The sequence below is a fragment of the Lutra lutra genome, chromosome 17, assembly GCF_902655055.1.
Source record: "Lutra lutra chromosome 17, mLutLut1.2, whole genome shotgun sequence".
Classification (NCBI taxonomy): domain Eukaryota; kingdom Metazoa; phylum Chordata; class Mammalia; order Carnivora; family Mustelidae; genus Lutra; species Lutra lutra.
Window position 1 is genome coordinate 26,429,798 of NC_062294.1, and position 20,141 is coordinate 26,449,938.

General features: G+C 59.8%; 1 protein-coding gene across 1 annotated transcript; it reads right to left on the reverse strand.

Moving 5' to 3' along the window:
* Positions 1–337: 337 nt before the first annotated feature.
* MMP15 (matrix metallopeptidase 15) lies at positions 338–20,133 on the reverse strand. The gene is made up of 10 exons (XM_047711858.1): positions 19,384–20,133; positions 8,157–8,305; positions 7,380–7,508; positions 5,847–6,154; positions 5,368–5,529; positions 4,121–4,374; positions 3,614–3,752; positions 2,550–2,700; positions 2,347–2,462; positions 338–941 (listed from the first exon to the last, which is right to left on the reverse strand). Exons 1-10 carry the CDS (start codon positions 19,543–19,545, stop codon positions 481–483), a joined length of 2,031 nt encoding a protein of 676 aa, XP_047567814.1. The 5' UTR covers positions 19,546–20,133; the 3' UTR covers positions 338–480.
* Positions 20,134–20,141: the final 8 nt, after the last annotated feature.

Genomic DNA, 20,141 nt, shown 5'->3' on the forward strand with positions numbered 1-20,141 from the left:
GTCTCCAAAGCCAGCTCAGGCTGAGGAGGGCCCAGGATGGGAAAGAACCTCAGAAACCTTTTAGCCACTTTCCAGCTAGACCTTCTGACCCTCTGCTTCCCTGGCTGTGGCCAAGGCAGAGGTGTTGTTGGGGGGGCGGGGAAACCGGCTCATTCCCTGTCCGGAACAGAACTATTTGTAGAAAGCTCTAACCCCTGCCCTGAGGGACCGCTGCTCCTGGTCAGCAAAGTAGAAACAAATACTCAATTAGTGTGCAAAAACAAAAACAAAAACAAAAAACCCAACAAAAGCTGGGCATAAATAAACATCGGGGCAGGGCTGGCAGGGAGGTTGGAGGGCCTGGCGAGGCCCCCACCCAGGGGCTGAGGGAGCCCTGGAAGGCTCTGGCTTGGTGCACCCTACCCAGACGTCGGAGAAGCCTGGGTCCCGCCAGCCACGGCCCCCTTAGCACCGTGCGCAGCAGGAGGGCAGCGCTGCTGCTCAGACCCACTCCTGCAGGGAGCGCTTGCAGTAGAGGAGAACGCGCGGCGCGCCCTTGCGCTGCATCTGCACCAGCGCGTACGTGAGCCCCAGGACGCACAGCAGCAGCAGCATGGGCGGCACCAGCACCAGCACCATGTTCACCGTCCGCGTGACCTCCTCCATCTGTACCACCACGCGGCTGCCCCCGTCCGCGTCGGTCCCATCCCCGAAGTCCCCCGCGCCGCCAGCCTCGCCCCCCTCCTCCTCGCCCTCCTCGCCGTCCCCGCCCGCCTCGGGCTCTGCACCCCCGTCGGGGTTGAAGGGTGGACGAGCCACGTCGGGCCATCGGGGTCCCGGCTCCACGTGCTCTTGGCAGCCCATGAAGTCCCGCAGGATGGATTTGGGGTAGCCTGGCTCCATCCGCAGGCGCTCGTTGTCGAACTTCCAGTACTTGGTGCCCTTGTAGAAGTATGTGTAGGCTGCGGGGTGGGGAAGCAGGGATGAGCGATGTCAGGCTCCACCTCCACCACCAGCCCCAGACCCTCAAAGAAGACCAGGACATGTTGGAGGCACCCTGGCTTTAAAGTACCCTCCTTCTCACCTGCCAGCCTGATCATTTTCAAATATGTCCCCTCCCAGCATAGAGGAGCCAGGCAGGGGCTCTAGAGAGGGGCAGGTTTGGGTCAAGGGCCCCACTCTGCTTCCCCTGCTTCCTGGCTGGGCTGACATTGACCCAGGTGGTACATGGAAGGGTCTTGCAGCCCGCTGGGTCACCTGGGCTACAGTCAGGGGGCCCTGCCATACTGTCCCAGGACTGGCTTCATCCCATACCAGAGAGGCCAGTGTCTTGCTCAAGGCCACACAGCCAGCCTACAGCCTTGGGCTGGAACAGAGCCCAGTGCTGCCTTGGACAAGCTCCGCAGCCTTGGGCACTTTGCCCACATCCCATCAGCCCCAGGAAGGGTCAGTTCTGAATGAGGGGTGAGTCCATATTCTGCTGGACACAATGAGATCGGAGTGGCTGCAGAGTGATGCCATCATACACAAATGCCACGTGCCTGGCCTAAGCACTGGCTTTCCGGCAGAGCCAACAGGGTCTCCCCTGAGCCCAAGAACCTGGAACCGGGAAACCAAGACTAATGGTTTTTCTCTAGATCGCCAGAGACCCCACTGGAGAAATAAAAGCCGCAGTTCCCTCCCTGTTGCTCAGTTATAGTGACAGAGGTCAGGCTTCCTTCCAGGCGGGAAAGTGGGCATTCTGGGAGGACCCTAGCCTTCCATCGCCCTGAGCCAAGCTCACCCCCCCCACACACACACACACTTCAAGCTCCCTGTGGGCTGCCCAGGCCTAGCTGGACTCTGTAGGGAGCAAGGCCATTACGAGCGCCAGTTCTGGACACAGGCAGACCCCGGTTGGACTCGATTCTCCAACTCCCTTGCGGAGGGACTTGGGGCCCTTAAATTCTATGGTTTAGGGGCCCCTGGGTGGCTCAGTGGGTTAAAGCCTCTGCCTTCGGCTCAGGTCATGATCTCAGGGTCCTGGGATCGAGCCCCGCATCGGGCTCTCTGCTCAGCAGGGAGCCTGCTTCCTCCTCTCTCTCTGCCTGCCTCTCTGCCTACTTGTGATCTCTGTCTGTCAAATAAATAAATAAAATCTTAAAAAAAAAAATAAAAAAAAAATTCTATGGTTTAGTTTGACTGTCTGTAAAAAGGGGTTGGAGACAATGCAGGAACGGTCAAGAGAGTCACGCTCTGGAAGCCCCCGGCCTGGGGCCTGCCACAGCAGTGTTCCCCATACCAGCCATCGCAATGCTGGTGAGTCCTGGGTGTGGAGAAGGGGGGATGGTGAGTGCTAGGCAGGCTGCAGGGGGTGGGCCCCGATACCTGCATCGTTGCTCAGGAAGGCCCCTTTGGGGGAAGTAGGGATCCCTTGCCAGACACTGATGGGCTTGGGGTAGCCGGGGTCTCCACGCTGCGTCTCCTCATTGAAGCGCCAATACCTGGGACCAAAAGTACCAGGCTGTGGGTTCTCTCTGGGTGGGGGGGTTGGACTGGAGCCTTCTCCCTTTAGGGAAGGGGGTGCTCACCTGTCCCCTTGGAAGAAGAAGGTGTGACCTGTGGGTTCCCACCAGATGGCTGTGTCAATGCGGTCATAGGGGATGCCCAGGCCATAGCTGGTCAGTGGCTGAGGGTAGCCAGGCTCCAGGTTTGCTTCTCGGAAGAGCCAGTAGCGGTCACCTGAGGGAGGGGGAGGTCGGTGAGGACAGGTCGGGGGCTGGGGGGCATGCGTGGGGAGGGGACATGGGGCGTGCTATCCTGGGCCCACAAATCCATTCACATCCACAGCCACACTCACCGCATACATATGACACATGAGTGTACACACATACACCACACAATCATACACACCCTTTTACACAGGATAGGCACTGACCCCTATACACACCCAAGATAACACACAATGCAACTCACTTGTGTGTACATGCACTTGGAACTCATGGGCACCTGCGACATACTTACACATGTACAAGTCACTCACATTTGTGCACACACCTGTCACACTATAAATGGCCTGCATTCCCGTGTGAACATCCGTCCCACCCCCATAAACAGTTCTTGTACAGAGAGAGGAAGAGGGGGAGCCCTGTTTGGCCTCTCAGGGGCTTTTAGCGTGGGCTAAGGCTGGCAGGGGGGCTGGGGACACAGCTCATTCGTCAGGGGGTACTGCCCTGGAGGCCCTCCCCAGGGGAGCAGGCCCCAAAGGAAGGGCTGGCAGTAGGGAGCTCCATTGTCCCTGCCGGCAGACCCCAGAAATCCTGCCCTGGGCTCGGGGGATCTGTTCTTATGAGGAAGGGCTGCTGGAGGCACAAGAGGCAAGGAAGGAGGGAACCGATGCGGAGGCCCCATGCTGCAGAGGATGGGCAGCTCGCCTCCAGTCGGAGCAGCTTCTGGCCCCCAGGGCCTCAGGTGTCTCCTGGTTTCCATCTACCTTCCCCCACCCCTCCCTTGGCCTTGATGCATCTCCCCCACAGTGGACAATAGGATGACACGTGAAACGTAGCCCTTTGCTCTCCTCCTCCCTCGGGCCCATTGGGTTGGAGGCCAGGCCAGGGCAGGAAGGGTGCCCAGGGCTCCCACTACCGAAACCTACCTTTAAAGAAGACAAAACGTCCATCTTGGCGCTCGTAGGCAGCACTGATGTCACTGGGCAGGCCACGCCAGAAGTGCCCGATGGGCATGGGATAGTTGTCCAAGACACGGTTGTGCCGAACCCGCCAGAACCAGCGGCCCTGGGGAGGGCGTGTGTGTGAGTGGGCAGAGCAAGCCTCATCCTGGGAGAGGCCTCTCCTTGATCCACCCCTTCCCAGTCAGGGAGATCTGGAGGGGTAGCTCAGAAGACCAGGGCAGCCCTGGGAAGGGAGCCTTGGGTGGGGCACAGGCCACTGCACGTCTGTGTCACCCTGGCCAAGCCCCTTGTCCCTCAGGCTGGTGTCTTCTTGGTCTAGGGTCTGATGGCTCCCCATAGGCTGCTCAGTGAAGGGGGGTGGGGGTGTCTGGGCAGCCAGGTGAGGAAAGGCTCCTGGAATGGGATGTAGGGCTTGCCCTCCTGCTCTGAGATGGGGCCAAGGGGCTAGGGAGGCATGGGCAGGGGCCAGACCTTGAACACGAACATCTCCCCACGCAGCATGGCTACTGTGTCAAAGTCCCCGTCGCAGATGTTGGGGCCATACTGGTCAGGCCGTTCCGTGGCTCGGGGCTGGGCTGGGGGGCCTGGCTTTGGGGGCTGCTCCGGCTTCCCACCTGGGGGTGGTGGCTGGGGGGGTCTGGGGGGCCGATGATCTGGCCGGCCTGGTCGCCGGGGAGTCACAGTGGGCAGAGGCCGAGTGGGCTGTGGCTGGCCATCTGGGGTGCCTGCAGAGCAGGGTGGGGGGAGTGGGAAGTCAGCAGGTAGCCCCAGAACCCAGCCTGAATGCCAGGTTCTCCTACTTAGAACCAGGGGACCCTGGGGCCCCCAGCCCAGAGGGACATTTGCCTTGGTGGTAGGCTTAGTCAGGTGCAAGTCCCCATCTCTTCACAGCAGACTCCTCCCCCACACCAGCCATCACACTCAGGACCTCCATCCTCCTCCATACAGCCCCCTCCTCGACCTCCCCACACTGGACATGGGTCACTGTGTCCCTGAGGCTGCCCGAGTCCACGTTCCCTTGTGGACATTCCCCTCAGGGCACTAGCCTGCTTCAGTGGACCAGGAAGTAGGGGACACATGCAGAGGCAAGAACATGGCTCTGTGACCTCTGCCAAGGGCCCATCTCTTTGCCAGTTTGCCAGGATGTCTGTAAAGGAGTGTCTGTCACCTGCCCAGCAGGGCCAACACTGCCAGCCCTAAAAAGGGGCTCAGTGGGGCACTGAGCATAGGCTCTGACCCACAGAACTGGTCCTCAGGAGACCTTACCACTGGAGACCTTCTCGGGTGAGGCCTGGGTGGAGGGGGTATCACCTGCCTCAAGCCACTGGGCAGTAAAAAGCCAACAACACTGCCTGGAGAACCTGGGACAGGCTGGGATTGGGAACAAACGGGGAAGAATGGGGTCTGGGACTGCAGGGGCATGCCCAGTCTAATAAGAATACCATTCACCCTGAAGAGGAAAGAGGGGTCAATGAGGGGCTTTGGGGATCCCAGCCTGGAGTCACCATGAGGGCCCAGGGCCTGGAGCTGCCCAGCCCTGGGTGTGACTTCTAGCCCCATCAGTTACTCACTGAGTGATGTGGACAAGTCACTAATGCTCTCTGGGCCTGTTTCCTCATCTACAAAACAGGGTTACTGGTGGTACCTATGCCTTGTCCGGTGGGGAGTCGAAAACTGGTGTGCAGAGCCCTCAGGCCATACCCATGCTGCCCACTCACCGTAGAGCTGCTGGATGCCCCGGAGGTCGTCCTCGGGCAGCTGGAAGCTGTCGATGTCCATCCACTGGTAGAAGGGCGCCATGATAGCACTGGGGTTGCTAGAGTGCTCCAACCCTAGGGCATGGCCCAGCTCATGCACTGCCACCAGGAAGAGACTGTTCCCTGCAGTGGGGACAGGCAGCACAGTCAGCTCTGTGGCTATCAGAGAGCTGGCCCTTCTGCCAATTTAGGAGAGGCTGAGCTGCTCTGAATGCTGGGGCTCAAGCTTCCCTACCTGGGAAATGGGTACGATGATCCCTTTGCTTCCCTACCATCCCTTAGAGATAACGGGACAACTGACTGAGATGGAGGGTCAGTGCTCCAGAGAACTTCCGAGGGAAGTTCTCCCCTCCCAACCCTGTAGCTGCTAAACAGGCTCAGAGGGCAATGCCCAGTGCCGCCTCTGCCTCCCCTGCCCTGCCCTGGCCTAGTGTCCTCACCATGCAGGTCAGTGCTGGAGAAGGTCCAGGGCTCATCTGCATCAAAATGGGTATCTCCGCCCAGACCAGGGCCAGGGAAATAGGCGTGGGCCAGAAAGCCGCCTGTGCCGTCAAATGGTGAGCTGTCGCCGTGGAAACCGGAGGCAAAGAGTACCATGATGTCAGCCTCCTTCTGCCGCCGCAGCCGGATGTCCTCGTAGGGCACCTCCTGGAAGACCAGGGGCGTGGCCTGCTCCCACACGCGGAAGGCCCTTCGCACTGCCTCCAGTGAGTGGTACCATCCCAGCTTCTCTGTGTAGTTCTGGATGCTGCAGGTGGGCCGGGAAACAAGGGAGTGAACTCAGGGCCTACTGGATTCCACTGTCCACTGCTAGCACCCACTGGGTGGGGGTGAAGATACCCGGTCCCAAGAGACACGCCCAAGTTCTCAGCTGGTTTACCAACAGTGCCCGTCAATACCAACCATTAGTTTACTCTGATGTGAATCTGGAAAAGAGAACTAATACGTCAAACCCGGGAGTTCATGAGATATCATTAAGTAAAGCTGTACAGTGTCCAATTCGCTTAAATAAAACCATGAAGCAAATAAGAGAACAGGTGCTCTGTAGCTAAGAGAAAGAACTAGACAGTTTGGAGACAAATGGCTGAGGTTTAGAAAACACGGGCCAAGCGGTTCTGATTATTGGACTTCAGGCTCAGGCTGTCCTGAGTTCAAGGCCGGGCTCTGACATGACCTACATGACCTTGGGCAGGCCACTTCGTCTTTCTGTATTTCAGTTCTGCATCTGTAAAATGGGAAAAGGAGAGTCGTGCTCTCATCCTGGGGAGCTGGGAGGATGATAAGAATGAGCTGATGGAGAAAGCAAGCGGCCCCTGAGTCTGCACGTGATAAAGGCAGGAGGAGGCCTGGTATCACCCACATAAATCAGATTAAGCTTCTGTGTGCTGGACAGATCTCCTTTAAAAGCTGGTTGGGCCATGACGTCGGTCTGGGGGAGATAGCTGCGAATGGGGTTGTGGCTGGACTGAAACACGAAGAGGAGTCCTTGGGGACTGCTCTGTGGCTCAGGGCTCAGAGGGGGCTTCTCGCCAAAGACGGGTGCGCAGACCAGGGTTTTTGTAGGGGACTTGCTGCTGCCCACTTGGCAAATGCCAGATTCCAACACCTTGCCACCCCCCCACCCCTTAGATGCCTGAAGCCCCATGTGCCAGGCACCGCAGAGGCCCCCAGCTCTGCAACCAGCCCCCCGCTGCTGGCGGGTTGGGGTGGGGATCCGGGAGGGAAGGAGGACAGAGCGGAAGCAGCTCCAAGGGTCCTGACCTTCCCTGGGGGAAGACTGCCTAGGAAGTGCAGCTGATCTTGTCAGCGTGGGAGCAGGCCGGCCAGTCTATGCTGGGCACCCTGGGGTGGGCTTCTGGGAAAGGAAGCCTTCCAGACAAGCCCACTATGAAGCCTGAGGCCTCAGCCAGCATGGGGAGAGGAGCAAGCAGTCTCCGGCTGGTGCTGTGGGAGGACTGAGCCTCGGTGCCTACCTGAAGGTCAGGTGGTGGTTGTTCCACTTCCTCCCCGTGAGGGCATAGCGTTTCCGCCGCCGTCGCAGGTTGGCTTTCACGCGCACCCCAAACTGGTCTGGCACCCCACAGCGGGGTCTCTTCATCCACCTGCGTCACGGATACAAAGGGGTAAGCCCGGAGCCTTCCTCCCTGTGCCTGTCTGTTTGGGCTCTGCCTCTTCCAGGCAGTCCACCTTCTTCTACCACCCTTTTGCCTTTGGCCTCCAGCTGCCTCTGTATGGGTGTGGGGGACAATCTCTGCACTTCAATTTCCTCATCAGAAAAACAGGCAGGTTGACCTCAGACTGGAAGACCGAGTGCCCAGAGGGGACTCCACGAAGGTGATCCCTTTCCCACCGGTATCACCCAGGAATGGGAGAGTTACCCCCGAGGCCCCGTGTCCGTGATACATTATGCTCAGTTCATGCTCAAGAATGTGACTTTGGGTCCTGTCACCTTTGTCAGGTTCAGCGCAGAGCCGAGGCCTAGCGAGGATGCACCAGCCAGGGCCCCCGTGCCGCTCCTCCCCATCCCCATGCCTATGGCAGGCATCACTAATCCCGCGCTCCTTGCTGCCCAGCCCGTCGCCTCAGCTTTCTGGACACAGAGCTTCGGGCAGGCTTGCCCAGGCAATCAGAATGAGCAGGGAAGACCAGACCAATCGCCATTTCTTATCTAAGCCACTCGGTTCTGGAAACTCCACCTGCCAAACCCCTGTCAGAGCAGGCCAGGAGGAGGGCCCGGCGGAGGCACTCACGCCTGGGTTTCTTCGTCCAGCACGCCCGTGACGGGAATCCCATAGAAGCGCTGCATCTCAGCCAGGGCCGAGGCCAGCATCTGGGCGGAGCGCATGGTGGACATGTGACGGCTCGGCTGGGGCAGGTAGCCGTAGAGCCTCAGCCAGTTCTGCAAAGAAGAGGCCACCCCTGGGTCAGCATATCTAGCGTTGCTACCTCTAAACACAGCCTGCATCCCATGTCCACCCACCGTGGCCGCCACCCCCTCCAGCTGCAGGGACCGTGTGAGCCTCTGGACTGTTCTCTCCATTCCCACCTCCTACAGTCTGTTCTCATGCAAGAGCAGAACAAAAGGCCTTTACAGTCAGATCTGGTCAATCTTCCGCTTCTGCTTAGAATCCTTCAAAGACTTTCCAGCTCAGAGGAAAAGCCAGTTCTTATGGGAGCTGCCAGGCCCTCCTTACCTGCCCCTGCCTCAGCCCTCAGCCCTCACTCCTCCCACCTGCCCCCAGATGGTGACACTGCTGCCTCAGGGCCTTCGCACGCGCTGTTCTTGCTGCCCAAACGCTCTCTCTCAGACATCTGTATGGCTCCCACCCTATTTTCCTCAGTCTCTGCTTTCACCTCACTTTGTTGGAGGGGTATTCTCTGACAACACAATGTTAAAAAAAAGACCCCCCCCATCTGCGTGCCCTGGATCCCCTCTTGTCCTTCCCTGTACTTGTCGTCTAACACGTTATATATTCCACTTCCGGTGTTTATTGTTTGTCTTCCCCTGTTAGGATGGAAACCGCGTCCATGAGGACAGTCCACAGTAGCTGTCCTTATCATTGTACTGGCTGCTCCAGGGCAGCCCCCTACCACTCCTGGTAGACCACCGGGGACCCTGAGGAGTTCAGAACCTCTTGAAGTCGCACCAAGTAGGAAAACTGGCCCCTTGGTGCTGCTCCCCTGGAGATCGTAAGCCCCAGAAGAAGAGCAGATGGATTCAGGCAGCCCACCCGGGCCCAGCAGGGTGAGACGGGAGACCCGAAGTTCAGTCCCTGCTTTGCCACAAACACTTTGTTTTCACCGGGACTGAGTTTTCTCAGGTAACAACGGGGCAGCCCTGGGAAAAGCAGCTGGCACACAACAGGGGTGCCCATCCCCTTCCACAGCCTTCTAGAATGTCTTTTCCTCCATCTATCCATCTGTCCATCCATCCACCCACCCCCACCTCCTGCCAAGTGTTTCTGTGGCGCCCTCTCTATGCCAGACACCGCCAGCTGGAGGCTGTGGAGGACCTCGAGAGAGTGTGCTGACCTCCAGGGGCTTCCAGGCTCCCAGGGAGACCAGGTGTTCCCATAGAGGGAGGGATTCACGCCTGCAAGTCTGTGAGCAGACATGCCCGTCACAGTCACAACTGGAGGATGGGATCCCCGAGGAGCCAAGCTGAACTGTGCTAAGAATTCATCCTGGCCGTGAGAACATGGTGACCACCACGCGAGGCTGCTGGTGAACACAGAGGCCAGGGACTGCTGTGGGCTTTGGCCCCATGGAAGTGTCCTTCATACCTTTCCTGGCCCGCCCTGGGTCTCTGGGGGCTGCCAGGGTGAGGGCATCTGCGGCCTGCTCTCTGTGAGGCTTTGGAAGGTTAAGGCTGCACATCGAAGTCCCAGAAGGCAGGATGATGGCCAGATATGGTGGTTGCCGTGGACCAACAGCCCTGTGTCAGCTGGCTAGGGCCACACCCATGTCTGTCTGCCACCAGCATCAAATCTAACTCCTCAAGGACTTGCTCCCTCAGTGCCACCTGCCATCCCCCCGACATGACTGGGTGGTCCCCACAGCCAGCTCAGTGGTGTGCAGGTGGCCGCGCTGGATGGAGTGGCTGCTGAGCCAAAGAGGGTGGCATGGACAAATGCCCAGCCCCAGCTTCCAGGCCTCCCAGGCCCTAGGAAATGGCCACTGAACAAGGAGGCAGGGACACGGAGCTGGGAAATAACCATCAGCTCCAGTGACAGAGTGGGGGACAGATTCTGGCCCAGACACCTCTGAGGTGTGGCTGCATGCCTCCTGTGCTTTAGGCTGTCATCAGACTAATTTTTTTTTTAAGACCGCCACGTTTTTATTTATTTCCAGGTGCATAAAGAGGCTACAAGTTAGTGCTGTTAAAAAAAAAAAATCAAACTCATCAAGTAAGTGCTGCATTTAAAGAAAACCGCATCAGATAGAAGAGGAGGCAGGAGCTGACCGCAGAGCCCTGGGCATTCAGCGGGGAGTATCTGTCCTGGAGCAGCTCCCCTGCCTTGGGACAGTGAGGAGCTGGAGGCGCCTGTAGGGCTCAGCTGGCTGGCTCTCTGACCCCAGGCACTGGCCTCTAAGAAGCATTGGGGAGGAGGAACTTGCAGAGTAAAAATCCCACTTCCAGGGTGGGCCTGACCAGGACCTGCCTCATCACCCAGATTGCTGGGAGGGTTCGCTGGGGGTCCACACTCCTGCGTGGCAAGGTGCCGGGTAGGGAAAGGGGCTCAGGAAGTGTATTATTAATGATGGAGGCCTGTCGGGTTGTCCCTGGAACAGCAGCCTTTTGCCTCTCCCAAGAATTGAAGGGCCTGAGTGCCAGGCAGCCTCAGGTAAGGGCAGAGCAGCAGTGGGAAGCAGGCGTGCCGGAGGTACACCCCCCCCCTAGTGACCCTCCTCCCCTCTCTAGCCAAGGTCTCCTTCCCTATTCTTCCCAAGCACAGGAAACCTCTCCTGAGGCTCTAAGTGTATGGAAGGGACAGGGTGGGAAGCCCACTGCCCGTAATGGGCAGTTTCCCCAAGACGCTGGGGCAGACCCGGAAGGCCAGGCGGTGATGCCAGGCCAGCTCTGGCAATGAGAGGAGGGGGAGAGGCGGAGCCGCCTGCTGATGGAGGAGGGCGCCCGTACATTGCCTATTTGCATAAGGTAAAAATATCTCAGGGAGCGCAATCACGGGCCACCAAGGGGCTGATTAGTGGTGTCTGCAGTGACAGGGGAGGGCAGGCAGGGGAGGCTCAGACTGGGGCCCTGGGGAGAGGAAGGGAGGGGAGCTGAGCCCATCTGCAGTGAAGAGCTCCAGAGCCCAGCCCAGCCCAGCCAGTGGGGCCTTTCATTCCTGGGGGCAGCTCAGGGGCCGCACAGGAAGGTCCCATGGGTGCCTGTGGACCCTCCTCCCCACAGACAACTACCCTTGGGGTCTCGGGGAGGCCAAGAACTTCTATCTCATAATCAGCCCACCCTTGAGCCCTCAGTCTCCTGGTGACCAATGCCCTTGGCCCATGACCAGGATGAGAAGCCAGGCGGGGGAGCAATGGCACGTGATGGCAGGGGGCAGATACGCGGCCTAAGCCCCGAGCGGCCGATTCCCAGAGACCGGGGCGCAAAAGCTGCTGGAGCCTGCCTGACTGTGGCAAACTTGTGCTCAGGGCTGACTGCCAAGTGCCCATCAGTCTGCACCACCGGTAGGGCTGTGCGGGCTCTTCCCATCCCCGGGAGGGTTTTCCTCTCCACCCTCCTGCCGGAACCAAGGGTGACAAACCTAGGAGGCGAGGACGTGGAGGGAAAAGAGCACGGGATTGGGGTGCACAGGCTTGTGACAGGGGCTGCCTGCACCCCTGAAGCCCCAGCTTGCTGATGTGCTGTGCTGCCACAGACCAAAAGGGAGTTGTGATTCCCAAGGTCTCGAACTTGGGGAGGGACTGTGTTCAAGCCCCTGCTGTTCTTAGTGGTGACTGTAAACTCTGTCCTTCACAAAAGTAGCCTCCTTTTCTTCCTCGTTACCCAGTCTCATAGGTGGGGAAACTGTGGCACAGCCCAGTCAGGAAGCAGCAAAGTAGGGGGAGCTGCTCTATGAGAGTCACTGTTCGTGGGAGGCAGGGAAGGTTCTGAAGAGATCTCCAGGGACCATGCAGAGAGACCCCACCTACCCCGGTTCTTCTAGCCATTTCTTTCCTGGGCTGCCATCCCATAAGTACGTATAGATGTGGGGTCCCTGGTGGCTCAGTAGGTTAAGTGGCTGCCTTTAGCTCAGGTCATGATCTCAGGGGCTTCTTGTTCAGTGGGGAGTCTGTTTCTTCCCTCTTCCCCTCCCCCCAATGCTTTCTCTCTCTCTCAAATAATAAAATCTTAAAAAAAAAAAAAAAGTATGTAGGGGCACCTGGGTGGCTCAGTGGGTTAAAGCCTCTGTCTTCAGCTCAGGTCATGATCCCAAGGTCCTGGGATGGAGTCCCACATTGGGCTCCCTACTCAGCAGGGAGCCTGCTTCCCTCCCCACCTCTGCCTACTTGTGATCTCTGTCAAATAAATAAATAAAATCTTAAAAAAAAAAAAAAAAAAGGTATGTAGAGCTGCTTCAGGTGAGTGGCTAGCCCCAGTAAGGAAACGTAGGGCCGTCAGGAGTCTGAGGGCAGATTCCTGGCCCTCTTGCCCCGAGGAAAGGCCATAAGCATAGCGGTAGGCTGAGAACCTGCCGTGGACTGGGCAGTTGACTCTAGTCATCCCATTCAATGCTCACAAGGACCCCATTCCCACTGTACAGCTAATGAGGTTCAGAGAGGGCGAGTGGCCCACCCAGGGTCACACAGCTGTCTGGCTAGAACTGGAGCCCACAAGCAGTATTACTGGCCTGGGCCGCTTGTGAAGCCGCACAAGCCTCTGGCCCAGCACAGCACTGGGGGAGGGCGGCTAACCCTCCCCACACTCCACCTCTCCAGCTGGGTCTGGGCGCGGGGCCATGTCGGCAGGGCTGCCCCCCAGAACTGCTGAGACAAAGCCAAGGCAGGCCTACGGGGAGGGTATGTCTGAGAAGGCGCTGCGGATCAATATTGTGCATTAAGTGGGAGTGGGGGGAGGGGGAGCGGCCCGCTGCGCCACAGCCACAGCCAGCTCCCCATCTCCCTGGGCCTCAGATTGCCTGGCCCCGCCCACGGCCTTAACGGACCCTGAGCGATAAGCAGGATCTCCGGGAGGCTCTGCTGCTGTCATCCCAGCTCCCTCTGCAGTCCAAGCAGACCCTGCCAGCCTGGCATAAATGGCATCATGTCAGGGCTGCCGGTGACGGACCAAACCTTCGGTGGTGTGAGCTCCTCATCGTGCTCGTTCCCCTTATTCCGTGTCCGGGTCTGTGGGCTCCTGGGAGCAGGCCTGGCTCTGCACTCCCTGGCAGGCACAGAGCCAGCTCGGAGAGAGATTTGTGGTCCTGGGCCACCACGGTCCCTTCAGACGCCAGTCATGCACCCTGGGCGCCCCCCATCTCCGGGGAAGCTGAGCCCAGAGCCCATGCACCAGCTAGATTACCCAACCCAGCCCTAGACTTGTCCAGCCTCAGTCTGGAGAAGACATCAGGGCCTTCGAATCCAGCTCCCTCGCTGAAGCTTCTATGGACCATGGTGGGGCCAGGACCCCAGGACCTGCACCCCTGCAGAGATAGGGTGCCCACTGCCCCCAATGTAGCCCATTCTGACTTTGGGCATCAGTGACTATTGGAAAGCTGCTCCTTAGGCTGAGCGGAAATCTGCCTCCTGGGGACACCCACCCCTGGGTCCTGACTGCTTGTCCATGTAACAGGCCTTTGAGCACTGGAAGGGGCTGATTAAACTTGAGTTCCTTCCTTGCAAAGAGGAGTCAATATTATCACTCCCTTCCCACCACGCAGGGATGATAGCACAGACGACACAGAGGCAAGGCCAGTGAGGAGAGGGGGCACCAAGCCAGGCCCCCTGTCCTTGCTGGATCCTTTACCTTTTGGAGGCAGCATGGTCCATATTTTAGCAGTTCCAGAAGAACACATTTGCTTATTTGGGGCTCAAGCTGTCCTCCCCCACTACCTGAAGGATGCAGCTGGGGAAGGGGCTATGGTTGCGGGATGCCCAGCCAGGGGAGCAGAAAGGAGGTGGTTGCCTGAATTCCTGGGTTTCTTTACCCTGCCCCCTCCCAGCTGGCTCCTGCAGTCCTTAACCTGGAGGGAAGAACTGATGGGTCCTTTGGTCCTTCGGTCCTTCGGCCAGTGGGTGGGGTGAATGTGTCTTGTTTGCTAGTGGTTTCCGGGGCTGGCTGAGAGCCAGGCCTTGGGGCCTCCAAGATCCAAGTCAATCTGACAGCTGGACAGACAGATGAAGACCTGGGGGTCAGAAACTCTACTGTAGGTGTTACTGGTGTCCATAGGGCTGCTTATGGGGCAAAGCCTGGGTGGCTGGATAGGCGGGGGGATGGCCAAGGGCAGCTCTGGCCCCACCTCTACAACCTCCTTCCCACTTGGCTCCAGCCCCGCGGGGTCCCCCCAGGATGGCCCCTTGCAGCCTTTGCCCAGCACACAACAGCAGATGCCACCTGTGTTCACTGTCACTGTTTGGCCACCATTTTGCAAGTGCTTCCTGTGTACCCAGTGCCATGCTCCTAAATGCTCCACGTGAAGCTGGGCTCTCACCCCAGCCCCCGGGGTGGCCACCAGTCCTGGGAGGACAAGGTAGTTCTCAGGGCTAAGGGCCAGCCCTGGAAAACTGCTCCACACCTGGCCTCCCAGTGCGGGCAGTTTGACCATCAGGGCAGTAGGATGGGAAGCATCTCCACAGGCTGGGTGACGGCTGGCCCCCAGGTCTTCATCTGTCTGTCTAGCTGTCAGATTGACTTGTCTCTTTGAGTTTGAGTTTGCTCATTTCCTGCTATTCCCACGAGGGGCATGGGATCTGGTAAGAGGCATCCTTCTTTGTCTCTCTGATCCAAGCCCAGCTTGTATGCCTATGCTCTTCTTGCTGGGGATACAGCAATCTGGGGTACCTCCCCAAAGGGCCCAGTCCATAGCCCCTGGTCTCCAGGCACCCCCTGGAACCAGTGTCCTTCTGGGGAGCAGCCTCATGGGAGCCCTGACTCAGGGGGATCCTCCGGCTAGAAGGCACCTGTGGGTGCTGCAGGCTCAGACAGTTCTACCGCCTGCATGGCCCCAGGTCCTCACACTCATCTGTGGGGTCCTCCAGGACCCTGTGTGGTGGAGGGCACCCGAGCAGACGGCCCCCAACCCTTCCCTGCTTCTGCGGCCGCAGAGACAACATCCCCTGGTCTGAAAGCAGAGCTGGCCATGGGGCTGGGCCCCCTCCTGGTCAGCCAGCTATGCGAGCCACATCAGCCTTGGGATGATACAGAAGATGTCCTGATCTATCTGGGCTGCAGTGACAAAAATACCATGAACTGGGCAGCTGGTAACATGCACTGCTCACAGCTCTGGAGGCCTGCTGTCCAAGAGGAGGGCACCAGCACAGATGGGTTCTGGGGAGGGCTCTCTCCTGGGGTGTGGACTGCCTACTTCTTGCTGTGCCCTCACATGGTAGAAGGGGCAAAGGAGCTTTTTCAGGCAGCTTTTTATAAGGGCACTAATCTCCTTCAAGAGGGCTCCATCCTCATGACCCAATCGCCTCTCAAAGGCCTCCCTCCTAATACCATCGCTTCGGGAGTCAGGTTTCAACCTATACACTTGGGGGAGTATACCAACATTCAGTCTAGAGCACCAACTATAAACCGAGCTGGGGGGCCGTGGTGACCACAGCAACCCCCACAGCTGGCCTCAGGCAGAAGCCAAAATCCCAGTTGGGCAGAGGGGACGATGGCAGGGAGCATCTGGTCAAGGCTCAAAGTGGCCAGAACCAAGTGCTGGCCAGGGTGCATCTCTCCCAGGGTTGCAGTGTTGCCATTCTGAGTTGGCCTCAGAGAGGACAGGCTGTGAGTGCTGGGGTTCTGGAGAAGGTCTCCTGTGGGGGATCTGGCTGTGTTTCTAGGCTGTTTCTTCTGCTCCTTGGGCTGGGACAAAGGAAGGCATTTTTGTCCAGGGGTCAGAATAAGCAGGTCAGGCAGATATGCTGTTCAGACAAGCACGGGCTGGGCTGTCTCTGCACAGAGGCAGCAGACCAACTGGACCCTAGGGCGGCCCCAGCACTGGGACCCAGCAGAGGACTGAGGGTGAAGGGCAGGGCCCAGTGGGACACCAGGTCCCTGGCCATGCCAATCAGCCCAGTTTTCTCAGAGTTTTGAAAGAGACTGTGGAAAGGAGTGGTCTGTTAAGAGAAGAGACTGAAAAGTGGAGACAGGAGGGAGAAGACGAAACTTCTGCAGGTTCCTGATGACAGGGCCTTCACATGTAGCCCTTTTATTTGAGGGGGGACACAGGGAACCTCTGCACCTTCTCCACATCTAAGAAAGGGTACTAAAAGGAAAGCACCCGTGGGGACCCCCAGGGGCCAGCATGAAGTGTGAGCAGAGACTGGAACACAGGAAGCCTGGGGCTTCGGCTTGCCAGTCAGATCTGAAGGTCAAAATCAGAATTCGGGTTGGCCTGCACCCCTCTTTTTGCTCATTCTGCTCAGCCACCACCTAGGGGCAAGGAAGATGTGTGGGAGTCTCAACCTTGGCACACCTGGATGTGCCCACATTTAGCGGTGGTGGTACCACACCTGTGAACTCTGGCAGCTGAGTCACCTCCATGGGGCAGGGCTGAGAGCCTCGAGTTGTGCCTAAAAGGGGTGGAGGGGAGACCAGAGACTCTCTGGTGAACACAAAAGGCATATAAGCAGGCTAGGTGCTGCAGCCAGAAACAAACTCCTGGACCGGAAGCCGAGGGTGGGGGCTGGACTCTGAGGGCAGGGAGACCAGGAGCTGTCGCTGGCACCTCAGTCCGGCAGGGCATGGGTCTGATATCCTGGGGAGCCAGTGGGGCAGGGCAGAGTAGCTCAGTGGCAGCTCCCCCAAGGAAGATAGCCATCTCCAGGCTGGGGCCTGGCAGGTGGCAGGTGGCAGCCAGCTCCTAGCACACGCCGGGTTTCCTGATTCCTTAGTCTGGTGAAACTGCTGCGGTTTCTGTCTTGGGAGTCGGAGAGGGAAGGGAGAGGAGCTGGCCTGGGTTCAGTTGTCAGGCTGCTCAGAGAAGGTGCCAGCCATGGCCTGACCTAAAGTCTGGAGCTATGGGGGTTCTGGGGTAAGGGCCAGCCCCAGAAGTCTCTGATGCTGGTCCTCAGCTAGCATGGGCCTGGGGACAGTTCTCCCATGGCCTCCTGGCAAATGGGCTGGTTGCTGAAGCGGTTTGACTTTTTAGGCCCAAATCTGGACAGACTCGACAGGCTTCAAAGAACAGCCTGTACTCCAAAGCCAAGTGTATTTGCTGGTACAGCCCATCTGTCTCTACCTTGGCTTCCAACATCAAACATCAAGGGTCCTTCTACCATCCAGAGTCTCTTCCAGCAATGCCCCAACCCAGGTTTGCCCCCAGGAGACAGTCTACAGGCCAGTCACAGATTTCTAGCCAGAGCCACCACGGGCTTAGGGCTCTGGTCTGTGGGTACTCAGGGCTAACAGTGCAGGCCCGGGGCTATGGGAACTCCTGCAGCTGGGAGAGGAGCGGGGTGATGGAGGAGCAGAAACAAAGGAAAGAGAGTAAAGCCCTTCCAGCCACAGGCCCCAGCACCACAGCTCCTAGCCATCCAGGATGCCAATTCACAGGCATGGCCACCCAGTTCCTGTGAAGAGATGCCATTCTTTCTTTTTTTAATGATTTTATTTATTTGTGAGAGAATGAGAGAGACAAAGAACATGAGAGGAAGAAACAGACTCCCTGCTCAGCTAGGAGCCTGATGAGGACTCCATCCTGGGACTCCAGATCATCACCTGAGCCGAAGGCTGTCGCTTAACCAACTGAGTCACCTAGGTGCCCCCAGAGATGCCATTCTGAAATAGACTGTAAACTCCTCAAGGGTGGTCTCTGACTTGGAATCCTTGGGTCCTCCACTCCAGAGTAGCTGGTGAGCCTAATAAGCACTCTCTACCCAGTACCTGGATGGGAGCCCCACCAGCAGGAACTCCCTACAAGCTCCTGCCTGACCACCTGTGTGAAATGGGGGTTGGGGGCGGTGGGCGCTGGGAGCTGGACAGGGCATGGGCTGGGCTTCCTCTCTACCTCCAGCCAAAGCTGGGCTCCCCGCAGCTTTCCCTGGTCTGGCCAGGGAGGGAGGGCAAAGCAGGTGGGGAACTGGCTGGGAGGTGTAACTTGAGCCGGGAGGAATTCCCTGCCCTTCCTCCATGCTTTTATTAAAGTAGGGCGGGGAAGGGCAGGCTTCCATCGGAAAAATCTCCCAGGCTGCCGGGGGAGGTGGGGAAGCCGCCAGGGGGCTGGGAGGGAGCACCGGCCCGCTGCAAATAGAAGGCGCTCAGGCCCACAGCCCGGGCTGTGGGAGGCTCCAGGCCGGCCCAAGGGCACCGAGGCCAGAGCCTACCCGGGTCAGCACAGAGGCGTTTCTCCTCCCACCTGCTCACTCCTGCCTAGTGCACCCCTCTCCTACTTCCGGGCAGGGAGTCGGGTCTTAGAACTCTGGACAGCAGGGACCCAGCTTTTGCTGGGGCGAGGGAGCTGGTATCCTCACTGTCCGTGCTCCGGAGGACGGCGCTGGGCGACCCTGTGGAGCCGACGTGTGACGGTGGGGATTCTGGCTGGACTCCACTCTATGCCCAGGAGGCCGCGCCTGGTCACTCGCGGGACCGATCCGGAGACGGAGCTCGGGAGGGACGTCAGGCGGGCTCCAGATAAAAGCACGTTCGGAGTCTGCCCTCTCCAACCCAGGCCTCGGCGTAGGGGCTCTAGTGGAAGGAAGCGCCGAGGGGAGACAGGGTCTCTCTCGGACCCACCTGGCCGTGGGGCGGCTTCCACGCAAGAGCCCAAGGAAGTCGCCCAAGCGCCTCCGCAAGACGAGACTACTGTCTCGGAGGTTCGCACCCCTTCCCCCCTCCCCGCCCGCCACACTCGCGGCTCGCTGTCACCCAGACCAGAGGCTACCGAGGCGGGAGCGCTGCCCGCTCCGCCCGTGGGCCCCCAGGGCCGCCCCCTCCCCACTCGCAGGGAACGTCACCGCGCGCCCTCAGGACTCTCGAGGAATCAGTCGCGCGGCGAGAGGGAAGGAGGGGAGCGAGGGCTGGGGGCAGCAGAAGCGACTCCCGGGACCCGGGCTGGGGCGGATCAGTGCCCGGGGCAGGGCCGTAGGGGTAGAGGGGGTGCGAGTCCTACACTCTCCAGGATTTGGGATGAGGTGCGCTGCAGCGGGCGAGCTGGGGAGGGGCAGCTAGCTTGGCCCCATTCTTCCCCGCCCCCCTTCTCTCGGACCCGGGCCTGTCTCCGCGCCCTCCACCCCTAGCCCCAGGCCGCGGGCGTGGCTCCCTCCCGCAAGCCCCCAAGCCCCCAGCCCGCCGCGGAGGGGCCGGGCGGGGGTCCTTACCTCGGCGTTGACTTCTGCGTCCTCCGCCGCCGCGCCGCGGCCCAGGAAGCCCAGAAGCACCAGGAGCAGCGGCAGCAGTCGCGGCCGCGCCGCCGCCTCCCGGCCGCCGAGGACACTGACCGCCCAGCCCGGCCGTCCGGGCGCGCTCCGGTCGCTGCCCATGCTCTCGGCGCCTCGCCTGGCCGGGCGCGCTGCACTCAGGGCTCGCCGGCTGGCCGGCGCCGGAGCCCCGCACGCGGCTCGGAAACTTGCGACGCTCCCTGGCTCCCCGCCCGGCGGGCGCGCGGCAGACCTCTTGGTCCTTGTCCTCTCCGGAGACGCTTAGGTCCCCTCAGCAAATTCCCACGCCCGAGGAGAAGCCGGCAGGGCAGGTCCGGGCGCGAGGGGCCGGCCCGCGGGGGAGGTGGCCGGCCGGAGCCGCCCGCCGCGGGGTCCTGCAGCCTCGGCGCCCGGCGCCCGGCTCCCGAAAGCTAGCGCAACTCCTGAGCCTTTGTCTGGCTCAGCGCTCCGGCCGCCCGGTCCCGCGGCGCCCCCTGCGCGCCCAGCTCCCTCTGTCCATTCCCGGGGCCGGGTGCTGCCCAGAGCACGCGCCTCCCGCCCGGGGACTCTGCTCGCCCCGCGCCCACCCGGGCCCAGGTCCCCGCGCAGTCCCGGGAGGAGGCGCAGGGAGCCGGTCGGAGCAAGTGAGCGAGGCAGGGAGCCGGCGCCCGACGTCCCCGGCGAGTTCGGCGCAGCTCTGGGCGCTCCCAGCCCTCCTC